This window comes from Zootoca vivipara, chromosome 4, assembly GCF_965207765.1.
Source record: "Zootoca vivipara chromosome 4, rZooViv2.hap1.1, whole genome shotgun sequence".
NCBI lineage: Eukaryota > Metazoa > Chordata > Lepidosauria > Squamata > Lacertidae > Zootoca > Zootoca vivipara.
The window spans coordinates 16,294,988-16,307,730 of record NC_142587.1 but is presented as its reverse complement, the minus strand read 5'-3'; the positions used below and the strand labels follow the sequence as shown (position 1 = coordinate 16,307,730).

The 12,743-nt window shown below is 48.7% G+C and overlaps 1 protein-coding gene across 1 annotated transcript; it reads right to left on the bottom strand.

Moving 5' to 3' along the window:
• Window positions 1–4,953: 4,953 nt before the first annotated feature.
• LOC148685848 (uncharacterized) lies at window positions 4,954–10,508 on the bottom strand. Its single transcript, XM_088667523.1, has 2 exons — window positions 9,550–10,508; window positions 4,954–6,148 (listed from the first exon to the last, which is right to left on the bottom strand). Exons 1-2 carry the CDS (start codon window positions 10,358–10,360, stop codon window positions 5,574–5,576), a joined length of 1,386 nt encoding a protein of 461 aa, XP_088523649.1. The 5' UTR covers window positions 10,361–10,508; the 3' UTR covers window positions 4,954–5,573.
• Window positions 10,509–12,743: the final 2,235 nt, after the last annotated feature.

Genomic DNA, 12,743 nt, shown 5'->3' with positions numbered 1-12,743 from the left:
TTTATATGGATCTGCCTCTGAAATAGGCGTAGAAAGCAGAAGCGCACCAAGAAACGTTCAGAGCCTTGTGAGATCCAAGATGTTGCAAGGTTTGTGGCAGACCAGTGTGGGCAGAAGACAAGCTTGGGTCTAATGGTATTCAGATTATCTTAATAAGATGATCCCCACAGACTAGTGGTGGGTAATCCCCATTGGAACTGGTAGGGCAGAAGGGAGACCAGCTGTTGGTGGAGCCAAATCCAATGGCAGGTGGAGCCACCTCTCGATAGGAAGATATTTCTTCTAATTATAGGAATGGAAAGTTATACCTCCAGCCCTGGTTCCAAGGAGTTTGGGAAAACATACATGGGGGAAGGAATGTAGGAAGTTGCCTCATACCAAGTCACACCATTGGTCCATCCAGCTCAATGTTGTCTATACCAGGAATGGCCATCCATTTGTTGTTGGACTCAAGCTCCTATCAGTCCCACTCTGCATGGCCAATGGGCAAGGATGATGGGAATCCTGGATGCTCAGCTATGTCAGGGGACTCTGAGCGTCCTAGCTCTGCCCTGACATATAGTCTCTTTCCTTCCTCCTGTGTTGCAAATGGTGCTAATTGTGCCAGAACATGGATAAAAAGGCACTGTATTCAACTTTGAGTAACCAAAAAGGCTGCTACAGTAGCTGTTATATTGCTTACAACAGAAACAGGAAACCTCAGGCCCTCCAGATGTTTTCTACAGCACCCACCCACTATCCCTGACCATCGGCAATCTTAAATGAGCAACATCTGGAGGGTCAGAGGTTTCCTGTTTCCTGTTGTAAGCAATACCCAGGGTGTTTGTGTAAATAAATAAACAAAAAACAAGAAAATATTTCCCTCTGTACACATCCAGCTCTTCTCTGGATCCTAGCCTGTGGTTGTGAAATAATGTCTGCTCGCCCGGTCTAAGTTATCAGCGCAGCACTTTTCGTTCTGCAAAATAGCCCACAGCCCTTTATCCTTGCAATAATGTTATGTCCTACTGCAAGCCATAATGCTATCAAGAGTGCCCTTTTGACATAAGTATGTCTTTTCTGTGCCAAATCCATAAAATGAAGACACATTGAGAGACATTATCAATAGCTGCTTCGCAGTTATTGTACTCTTTCCCCCTGGAGCAGTGGCTACTGAATTGGAGTATCTCAGTGAATAATAACTGAGTGAGCATGCATATATATATGTCCCTGTGACACTCTCTCTCTCTCTCTCTCTCTCTCTCTCTCTGTGTGTGTGTGTGTGTGTGTGTGTGTGTGTGTAGTACAGGAAGCAAGGAGAATCAGAGTTTCTTTAGAATACAGACTGCCACAAAACTGCAGTGTTTCAATACCAAAACCACAGCAATAAAAACAAACACCAAAATCTGTAGCTGTTCTAGGATTTAATAAGACCATGGCTCTTTGGTAAGAGCTTCAGAGAAAGCACCTAGTTTCTACAGCACTAAGAAAATTAAGAATGGTTTATCCCTGCAACCCATGCTGTAGCCCAGTTGTATGGGACCTTTGACCCTCCAAATGTTGCTAAACTACAACTCCCATCATCTCCTGGCTATTGGCCATGACCACAGTTTTACATCAGCACCTTTCAGAAGGCCAAAAGTCCCCCACATCTGCTATATACCTTAAGTCAATTCCATAAGGGTAAACACGCATTGCTCTTCAAGCTGTCATTATGTCAATTGGTCAGCAATGCAGATTAAAAAAAACACCCCTAAATTGTCCAGAATGATTACTTACATTCCTCTTCCCTCTTTGCTATATAGTGACAAATTCTAGACAGTAGCTGTGTAAGTTGCAGTCCTAAACAGGGTTACTTAGACTGTAAGCCCCTTTTGACACAGTTGCAATTATTCCAAGGAAACATGCATATGTGTACTGTCCATCTATAGTGGTAAAAATAAGGGAGGGAAAACCATATTTCCAAATTGCTGCTGTTGTTGTTAGTTGTTTAGTTGTGTCTGACTCTTCATGACCCCATGGACCAGAGCACGCCAGGCACTCGTGTCTTCATTTCCAAATTAACAGTGATCAAATATTAACAAGAGTGGCTGGAATATAACTATAAACTGCTCTGAGGTTGAGATAGATTGGCCCACATTCTTTTGCACTTTATAAATGTATTCCTTGAAAGTATTTCTTGATACACTCCTCAAAGTCGCAACACATTTCTTCTTTCTGACCCAAACATGTCTTTCTTATTGATTTCTTTGTTTTGTTTTATTCCTCCCCATAAAACTTGCAATCATTTGATTAAGAGAAATCAGGGTTCGGATTACATATAACAGTGCTCTGATGAAGTAGGAAAGGTCCATACAGTCCATAATAAGTGACAGAATCATAATGGCCGTAATAAATATTCTCGCACTGTCCTCTGCGCATCGCAGACATGTGTGAAAAAGTGGGGGAAATCAAACATCAGTAAATGGTGCCTTTGAAAGGAGATGAAATACATTGTAAATTATGGCGCAAACTTGAGTAAGAAAGAAATTGATCAAAAACTGCAGCCAAATATAAAATCCAACAAGCTCAGGGCCTCATTTATCAGAACCAACACTGTGGTTTTTAAGATTCAGAAAAGAGGACAGTATGTCTTTGGGGGGAAATGTGTATTAAAATGCAAGGTTTCTTAACTCCCATCATGTTCTGCCACTATGGTTTAGAAAAGCAGCAAACCAAGGACAACCAGCTGGGCTCTACAGTTCAATGGTTCAATGGCTGGAATCTAAAAACAGGGGTGCCATCAGGGGCAGGGGGCTGGAAACCCCCAAAAAATTCAATGAGAGGGCCGGACCTCTCAATATTCTGTGGCCTGTGGTGTGCTCCAGAGGGCCTACCTGCAGCCATGACGTGCCTTGAGTGACCTTCCCACAGCCACAGCAGGCCCCATTGGGTCTCTTCTCGCTGTGTGACATCACATGCATGCACCAGCCACCCCCCAAGTTGTGCAGAGCCCAGTGCACGTGAATTTAAATAATAAACCATAATGCACAGCTCCCCTTTGGGTGGCATTCCTACAAACCTTATGCCCCCACAAGGCCTGGGAGGAAGAAGAAAACAGCATTGCCTGTGTATATAGGGATTATTTTATTTTATTTTTTGAAGATGCACAGGGATCTCTGGAGTCTGTTCAAAGTTTACTGTACAGCCCAATCTAGTGCATACTTACTCAGAAGTTAATTTGTATCCCCCATACCACTTAAACTGCATAAAATAAGTTATCCAAATCAAAGCACATCACTTACACTTTATCAAAAAACACTTGCCTTTTAATCTTTGTATAATAATAATAATAATAATAATAATAATAATAATAATTTATTATTTATACCCCAGTCACTCTGGGCGGCTTCCAACCGAATATTAAAAACAGTACAGTGGAGATCTGTTAGGTTTGATCCTGGCTTGTATACAGTGCTTCAAATTCAAACTGCAGTTTTCCAGTTTGGGTGCAATAGGCCAACTGTGTTTTAACATATCAGCAAGTCTGCTTAGAAGCTGTGGGCATGGGAGGAGGAAAGATTATCTCTCAGATTAAAGTTTATAGCCCAGCCAGGTTTATGCAGCGGTGCTATTTCAATGAGCCAGCTCTTCCACTGGATTCTATACTTTGAGGCCATCATGCTGACTCATCATTCCAAGCAAAGTTCAATTGTGCTTCTATGTCTCTACATACTCAGATGTGTTTGTGTGAAGACTTCAGGACGTGTGAGCTGAACCAGTTCAAAAGCATTAACTCATACATGTATCTGAATGTAATTAGAGGTGGATCTACACCCGGGGTGGGGGGTGGGGATGCTATAAATAAAACATAAATTAATTTGTTACAACAAAAGAAAAATAACCCTATGTAAAATCAAGTAGAAAAGTTTTGTGCTCTATTGCGTCATCTGGTGTTTCATGCTTAAAACACATTTGTGTGTCGAGGCTTCCCAGAAAATTACCTTAAATAACTCACAACTGACAACAGAATTATGGTTTGGTTTTTGGCAAATAATTTAGGGCCACAACTTTATTAAATACACAATTTTAATCCGAGTGTTGGCTTAGGCTTTTGGTTATTCACTCGTCCTTCCTAAAGAAGGACTATCCCCATCTGTCCATCCAGGACAGGACTCAATCAGCTGTCCCCTTAGGACAGGACTCACCTCATCTGCCCACGTGGCAGGACTCACATCAGCTGTCACCATAGGACAGGACTCACCACTGTCCGCTTGGACAGTTCCTGCTCCGACTTCCGCATGGAAGTCAAGTAAACATACCTGGGAGTGAGGAGGTGGCTGCGCCCAGTCATTCCCTCCTCACCTTCACCAAGAATGTTCCTCAAGGCTCTTGCTCTTAAAATTGGGCCCACCATTCCCGCCAATGGCGGGATGGTAAGGACAAGAGTGTAAGCCCCGAGATTCCTTTAACGGAATACTTCTATATGGAGCAAACGGAGGTGAGGGTAGGCATCCGTGTGCCACCCCCTCTACCAACCGATTAACCAACCAAAAGCCTAACCGCCAACCTAACAAGTTGTGACAATTTGCTAGCGCAGTAGGCGAAAACCAAGAGGCACAGCCAATCAGCCAATTGGAAAAATTCCTACTGACCCCTGAATACAGGCGGCCCCGAAGGCAATAGCAATGTTGTGCTAACCTGCAAGAAAGAAAGGGCGGGTGGGAGGGGTTCAAACGCCAGGCAAAAATGTGACCAGAAAATGGTGGACGCAGCTTTAAGAGGGGCCCCAACAACCAATCAGATCCAAGGAATTTGCATACACACGCCCCCCATTACTCAGCATGAGCTGTGGCCTTACACAAACCAAACCCTAAGCTAAATTTCTTAACAGCCCTACCACAATCCGCTTTATATTATATGATATAAAGCGCTTTGTGTGTCGAGGCTTCCCAGAAAATTACCTTAAATAACTCACAACTGACAACAGAATTATGGTTTGGTTTTTGGCAAATAATTTAGGGCCACAACTTTATTAAATACACAATTTTAATCCGAGTGTTGGCTTAGGCTTTTGGTTATTCACTCGTCCTTCCTAAAGAAGGACTATCCCCATCTGTCCATCCAGGACAGGACTCAATCAGCTGTCCCCTTAGGACAGGACTCACCTCATCTGCCCCACGTGGCAGGACTCACATCAGCTGTCACCATTGGACAGGACTCACCTCATCTGCCCACGTGGCAGGACTCACATCAGCTGTCACCATAGGACAGGACTCACCACTGTCCGCTTGGACAGTTCCTGCTCCGACTTCCGCATGGAAGTCAAGTAAACATACCTGGGAGTGAGGAGGTGGCTGCGCCCAGTCATTCCCTCCTCACCTTCACCAAGAATGTTCCTCAAGGCTCTTGCTCTTAAAATTGGGCCCACCATTCCCGCCAATGGCGGGATGGTAAGGACAAGAGTGTAAGCCCCGAGATTCCTTTAACGGAATACTTCTATATGGAGCAAACGGAGGTGAGGGTAGGCATCCGTGTGCCACCCCCTCTACCAACCGATTAACCAACCAAAAGCCTAACCGCCAATCAAGCCAGCCCTGGCTTGCCGCCAACACTCAGAGACCTAACCAACTTTTTAAACCCTCAGACACATCACGCAGCCAAATGTCATACCCATCAGGGGATAAGTGAACCCCATCATCCCGATATAAAAGCGGGGCTCTAACATTAATTTCGGGATGACGAATCAAACTCCCCCCGATTTCGTACACCCGTTTGGATGCTGCGCTGTTAACCCTCTTCCTAGCTCTTTCCCCAGCCAGAGGAGGAATATCACCCCGCCATTGCATCCTCTGCAACATTTGGGACCAAAAAACGACGGTATCAGGGAACCAAGTCCTTATCTCCAACAAATCTCGTAGGATAGCCAGGCAAAGAGATAACGGGTCCACAGCGGGGATGTCATTTTCTCCCAGCTGGATCACCAGGGCGGACGGGCACCCGAGCAAGAGGGCTTTGCGCCGCAGCAAAGGGAGAAGCTCCCCCCAGCGCATGCCCCTCTTGCCCATCCAGGTCACTTGGATGTTGGATGGAAGGCCAAGTTGAGGACCCAATGGCGTTTGGCCAGCGCGAAGGCCTGCCCAATGGACTATGGAATGTCCCACCATCCATATGTGCACGTCCGCGAGCCCTGGAAAAACATTGGAAAACAAACGACAAAGTTAGGAGCGCTTCCGAACATAAGATCTATACGCTGCAGATTTCCACCTGCCCAAATCCTTAATAGTATCAACCGAAAGACCCCAGTGGGCCGCCGTAGTGGCGGCCCCAATGCGAAAGGAATGAGGAGCGTAATTAGCGGCCACGCAACCGCATGCCGCTATCACCTTCCTCATAACTCTAGTAAATTGCAGCCTAGTCATCGGGTTACCATCCTGATGCACAAACAAGGGGCCCTCCCCAGCTGGCCTTTCCGCCAAGAATTTGGCTACGTCCTTAACCGGGCAGGGGCCCGTCTGCCCCGTAGCAGGCAGTCGCATTACTGCTCCTTTACCAGCCTGGTCGGTCTTGGAACTCCGAATCGTGATTAACAATTCCGTTGGTGACAGACGTATGTCCTGGAGTAGCAAACCCCCTGGCACCCCCTGACGCATCTGACCCCCTACAATTTCACCAATTCTCAAAGCGCCAAAAAAGGCCACTGAGAAGGCGGCCGAAAACAAACGGGCCTCATATTTAGACCAACACACCACCCTAAGCTTCAATCTCATTTTAGTGAGAAGGTCAAAAGAAATCGGGTTCCTGGTAGGGGAACGGGGAGGACAAAGCCTGCCCCATCCCTCCATGGCCTTACGCACCACAAATTTGGCGCAAGGGTCCCTATTAAAAAACAATTTCGAGAAAAATGAAATGGCCGCAGACTGGAGCTTTATGGTCCTGGCAGCCCTTCCCAGGTGAAACAGGTGTGCCAAATATTGAAGCACCTGGGAAGAAGAGGGGCGGGCCGCTCCCTCCACCGCGAGCGACTGACTGCGAAAAGTTAAAAAGTCAGTCCAAGCTTTTTGATAAGCCCGCAGGGTAGAGGGGGAAACAGAAGCAGCTACTCCCTGCAAGACTAGCAGCTGCCAAGGTTCCAAAGACGATCCGGGAAAATCTCCGGCTGATGTTGTGCGTCTGGAACCAGGGACCTGAAGCGCTCCATCTGAAATCGTGACAAAGCGTCAGCTATATCGTTGGCCATGCCCGGGACAAAACGCGCAGAGAAAATAATGTTAAAACGCAGGCACTGCAGCACGAATGCCCGCAGCAGAGCCGATACCCGAGTTGACTTAGAAGATTGTTTCGCAAGGACAGTCACCACAGCCTGGTTATCTGACCAAAAGCATACGCGGCGGTCCTTGAAGTCGTCAACCCAAATATGGACTGCAACTGCTATAGGAAAGAACTCAAGAAAAGTTAAATCCCGCGTGATTTCAGTGTCCCACCAAGCAGGGGGCCATCTTTGAGCGCACCACCTGCCATTCCAAAACAAACCAAATCCCAGGGAACCCGCCGCATCGGAGTGCACTTGGAAATCGTTGTGCAGGTTTAAAACATCCTGCCACAAGGATACCCCATTGTATTCCTCCAGGAATACCAGCCACATCCTCATGTCAGCCTTCTCACCCTGCGATAAGCGCACCCGGTGATGAGGCCGACGCAGGCCAACGGTGCGTTTGTTCAAACGCGCACAAAAGGGGCGACCGGGTGACACAACTTTACAGGCAAAATTAAAGTGACCCAGCAACGATTGCAGCTGGCGAAGCGTCACTTTTTCCGGCACCAGCATTTCCTCTATCACCCGTCGAAGCGTGGTGATCTTCTCCATAGGTAAGCTGGAAGTCTGGTTAACGGTATCCAGAAGGATACCCAGGTACGTGAGCCTGGTAGCTGGGCCTTCAGTCTTATCCGCTGCGAGGGGCACGCCCAGCTCATTGGTAAGGTCGTTAAAGGCCTGTAGCAGGGTGACGCAGTCACCCGTATCGGCCGCAGAAACCATTAAAAAAAATCATCCAAATAATGAGTGACCCCCGTTAATCCGGTCTTCGTGCGAAGGGCCCATTCCAAAAACGTACTAAAGCACTCGAAGGCCGCACAGGCTACGGAGCAGCCCATTGGCATGGCCTTATCAAAATAATAGGCGCCTTCAAACTGAAAGCCTAGCAACCAAAAATCATGTGGATGAATTGGTAATAATCGGAAAGCCGATTCGATATCACATTTTGCCAACAAGGCCCCCGGCCCAAACTTTCTGATCATTTTAATTGCCTGGTCGAGAGAAGCGTATTTGACCGTACAAAGCTCCGGAGGGATCACGTCGTTCACGGACGTGTCCCTAGGGTGAGACAAATTATGAATGAGCCGAAACTCACCCGGAGCCTTCTTGGGGACGATTCCCAAGGGAGAGAGATGCAGATTGGGAAAAGGCGGAGACGCAAAAGGACCAGCCATGCGCTGGAGGGCTATTTCTTTATTAACCTTCCACCTTGCGACCTCGTGCATCTCTCTCACCGACTTCTGGTTCCTAGGATTCCTAGCCAGGGGAACCGAAGCTATCGGAATCCGGAACCCGAAGGAGAAACCATCCCGAAGATATGCAGCCGCCTCAATATTGGGATAGGAGGCTAACCAGTGTTTAAGGGCCGGTAACTTAATGGGAGAAAAAGCTAACCGAAGCAATTCACTTTGATGTGGAAGCTGCGGGGGGAGCGGGGAGGGCAGGGGCGGAACCCCTTGGTGCCTGCCTGAATCCTCCCCGACCCCCACGAAAGGGCTGCCGGCCCGCATAGCAGTTAACAGCCGGGTGGCTACCGCCACACCGGTCACAAGTGTGCGCATAAATACACCGCGGGCGCTGACACAGTCCTTTATTGAAATCCCAGCAGCGCAATTTAGGTGCCGCCTTAAAAGGCTGGGTCTTAGCCTTTTGCTGCTCGGCGGGTTTTCGTGAAACCGACGGAGCCACATACGTGGTCCAAAGGTCCAAGTCTTTCCTGTCAAAGCGGGCGGTGTCAATGTTTGACGCCCGCCTACGAAATCGTTCATCATAAGCAATTGCGGCTGCTTCCCCTGCCATGTTATAAGCTGACCTTACGATGGACTGGTACACGATAAGGTGTAGAGCCCTGCGGGGATATGCCGCTACGACCACCCCGGAAAAAACTTGATAACAATCGAGCCAACGCTCGAAAGTCCGCTCCACCTTTCTCTCCCTGCCTTTCTTCTTAGTGCCAACGAGGGCCTTTTCCTGTTCAGGGACCACTTCCTCTGGTGGAGCTAAATCAAAAATGTCTACATATTTACCATCCAATATCCTAGACCTCAATTTAGAGGTCAGGTGACTGCCCGGAATAATATCCCTAGTACTGTTGGTAGAAAATGTGGTTTCTGGGACCAACTCTCCGTCGAGACATTCTTGAACAGCTCCGTAACGAGCACGATGTGAATTCGCTCGACGAGCCCAGGCCCAACGAGGAAGCCCAGAATCCACTTCCCCGTAAGCCCAGTACAACCCCATAGAGTGATCGGAACCCTCGGAGCTAGAGGACGAACCTGAAGTGGTTGAAGCCGAGGTATCATCCTTGCGCCTCTTTGCCCGCCTCCTGGAACGACTTTTGTGACGACGTTTTCCGCCACTCGACACTCTAGCCGGCACTGGGAGGGCTTCCTCGCCGGATGCTGACGAAAGCACCTCGCGCCGCGAGGCGACGGCCAGAGTCTGGGATGGAGCAACGGGCGAAACAACAACATTAGAGGAGGCCCCCGTCTGCCCCCCCTGCCCTTGCCCACTTACTCTGCCCTTGGCCCGCCTCGTCCTCCTGGTGCGCCGAGGCTGCTTCCCCTCACTTCGTCGTTTGACGGGAGGGGGCGCCGGCACCACCATAGGAGTGGAAGAGGCATTCGGCATCAGAACGCCAGAAGGCCCCACGAAGTCGTCACCCGACGTGTCAGCTGGCCCAGACGTGGTGGTCTCAGGCAGTTCCAGAATGGTTGCCATGGTGGACAGAGGCTGCGACGCCGCCACCGTAGCTTGCCCAGGGTCCAGGGATACACCTGCAGAGGTAGAGGGGGCAGAAAGAGGGTCTGGGCCTTGGCGGTCTGGAGGCATAGCTGTAGTCGCCGCCTTCTGCCCTGCTTCCAGTGGTAAACCAGCAGAGGTCGAGGCGGCAGAATGAGTGGCCGGGTTCTGTAATAAGGCATCAAGCCCAGATCCGAGCTGGGCCAGGGCCTGAGGGTCACCAGCAATGCTAGCAATGAAAGCTTCCACGCGACCTGCAGCATGCGAGGATGGCGAACGCAGCTTCTGTGAAGCGCCCCTAATGACCCTCTTAGATTTCCCTGAAGTGGATGGGTGGGCCGCCATCCTGAACTATTAACTACTTGGAATAACAAGCAAACACACGTGGAATCACACAGGGGTGCGTATTACCACTTTAACCACTAGGCGGCGTCACCCCACCCCTCAAATATTGGAGCCTTCCCAACCAATCTGCAAAACTAACTGCAAAATATTTGGGGACACCCAGGCCTCTGAAAGGCCCCAGGGAAATCAGTTAGACTTGTATTGCAGGCTGGTGTAGGCCGGACCCCGGCACACGCCCCGGCCCCCCCCCTAAAAGGGAGGGAGAGGGAAATGCGCAGGCCAAAGCCAAACTCCCACCCACGCAACCAAATAGAATCCTTAACCAGAATACGTGAAAACTAAATTAACGTGAATTAAAATTAAATTGAATTAAACAATGGACATCAATTAAGCCAATTAAACAATGCAAGAAACCCAAAACGCAGGCCAAGCAATGTATTCCCTATCTATTGGGAAGGAACAGTATCAAAACTAACAAGGTGCGATAACCCCCTTGAGGCCAGCCGATGGCATAGAGAACCTAAAGTAGGCTGCAGTACTCAGGCCTCCAATTAAAGGCAAGGAGTAAAAGTTTTTTCCTTTCACTTAACCAAAGCAAGCCCACGCAGGTCAAAGCCAATTATAATCCAATTGAATCAATTAAGATTCCTAAATAAAAGGATATAAATTAAATCAAGTAATTAAAGGAAACCAATCAGTTAAAATGACCCAATAAGCTAGTCAGGCAACACAATAAAGTCAAAGCCTGTTCAAGGGACTTCAATATAGGCTGAGGGAAAAGGCAATTAAATTTGTAGGTGTAGTAACAACTCGTGGCCAGTAGATGGCGCCAAACGCCCAGAAACTGGCTGCAAGCACTCAAGCCTCGAAATAAACTGCAGCCAGGAAAAAAATTTTCCTCAGCTAAAACAGATGCAAACAGAAAACAAACGCTATACAGGACACAAAAACTAGAGGCCCCCCAGGTGAATCAAGTGAGGGGACCCCCTCCCAAGGTCCTAAAGACCCAGCAACCCCCCTCAAACCGCTCCCCCCAATGCACAAGCAGCAGCTCTCTGCTTAATAGCAAAGGGGGTTGCAAGCATTAAAATGGCGGACGCAACGTGCAAACCAGGCACAATAACGGCCTGGCGCCCTCCCAATGATGCACCCCCACCCCGCAGGCACCCCAGGGGGGGTGGCAAACGCCACAGCCCCCAATAAGCCAAATTAGAGGCCCCCAGCAGAGCGCAAGCAGCCTCAATGCTCCTCAGCCGGCAACAGCCCTATTAACCACCCACGTGGCTCCAGCCCAGCCCAGCACAGCCCCAGCAGGAAAACGGCCAGGCAAGGAGCCAGGAGCCAAGGCTCCCTCAGGGTACCAAGGCCCCCTTGCCCACCAAGAGCCACAGCAGGCTAGCCAAGGCAAGCGGGGGGGGGGGGAATTTAAAGAATTTAAAGGAATCTAAAGGGGGGTGCGCCCTTTAAATAAAGTGGGATGCCTGTGCGGGGGGGGGGACTCCCAACGCCCCCAGCCGAGGCCGAGCCGTAGGGGAAGGGAGTGGGGAGGGAGGGGAGGGGGAGAATCAAAACGGAGCTAAATAAGGCAGTAAATGAAAGCTAAAAATCAAAAGCAAGCAATAAGCTGAATAAATCAGCAAATTAAATAAGCCAGATACAACCAGACTCCAGGAATCCAGGAACGCTCTCTTGCCAGACAGGAACCGATAGAAACACACAGTTCAAACGCCAGGCAAAAATGTGACCAGAAAATGGTGGACGCAGCTTTAAGAGGGGCCCCAACAACCAATCAGATCCAAGGAATTTGCATACACACGCCCCCCATTACTCAGCATGAGCTGTGGCCTTACACAAACCAAACCCTAAGCTAAATTTCTTAACAGCCCTACCACAATCCGCTTTATATTATATGATATAAAGCGCTTTAAAACACTGGGTTTTCGGGGGTTTTTTTTACTAATGTAGTTGAGTCCCAAGTTTCTCTCTGTATCATTGTGCACTTAATGGTTGACCATTGAATGTGGGCTGACATCACTGAACAGTATTGCATGCAAAGATAGGTGAGGTAATAGGGGATGGGTTGAATGCATTCATTGTAGGGTTGTTTGCTTGTTTGAGCAGCTCTTCTATAGTAAGGAGAATTGAGGTGGCCACTTTCTTGATTCTGCTCTCACCTACTCCCAAGGACACACACAAAAACTTATCTGGAGTTGGGGGTGAGTTCTAACAATGAAGCATCGGGGGTTCTTTTTGGCTGGAAAATGAAGCTTTTATTGTCTTTTCCTGGAGAGGGTGGAGTGACTGGACCACAACCAGGGCCAGCTCTAGGGGTAGGGGGGAGCCGTGCGGAAGCCATGCTGCGCGCACCAGCAGCGGCAAGAAA

What these genes read in the sequence shown, in the direction of transcription:
- LOC148685848 (XM_088667523.1), bottom strand. Translation starts at nt 10,360, where the DNA reads ATGGCGGCCCACCCATCCACTTCAGGGAAATCTAAGAGGGTCATTAGG. An exon ending in CTCGGCTTCAACCACTTCAG is followed by an intron (nt 6,149 to 9,549) that starts GTTCGTCCTCTA and finishes ATGTTTTTCCAG; the next exon opens with GGCTCGCGGACGTGCACATA.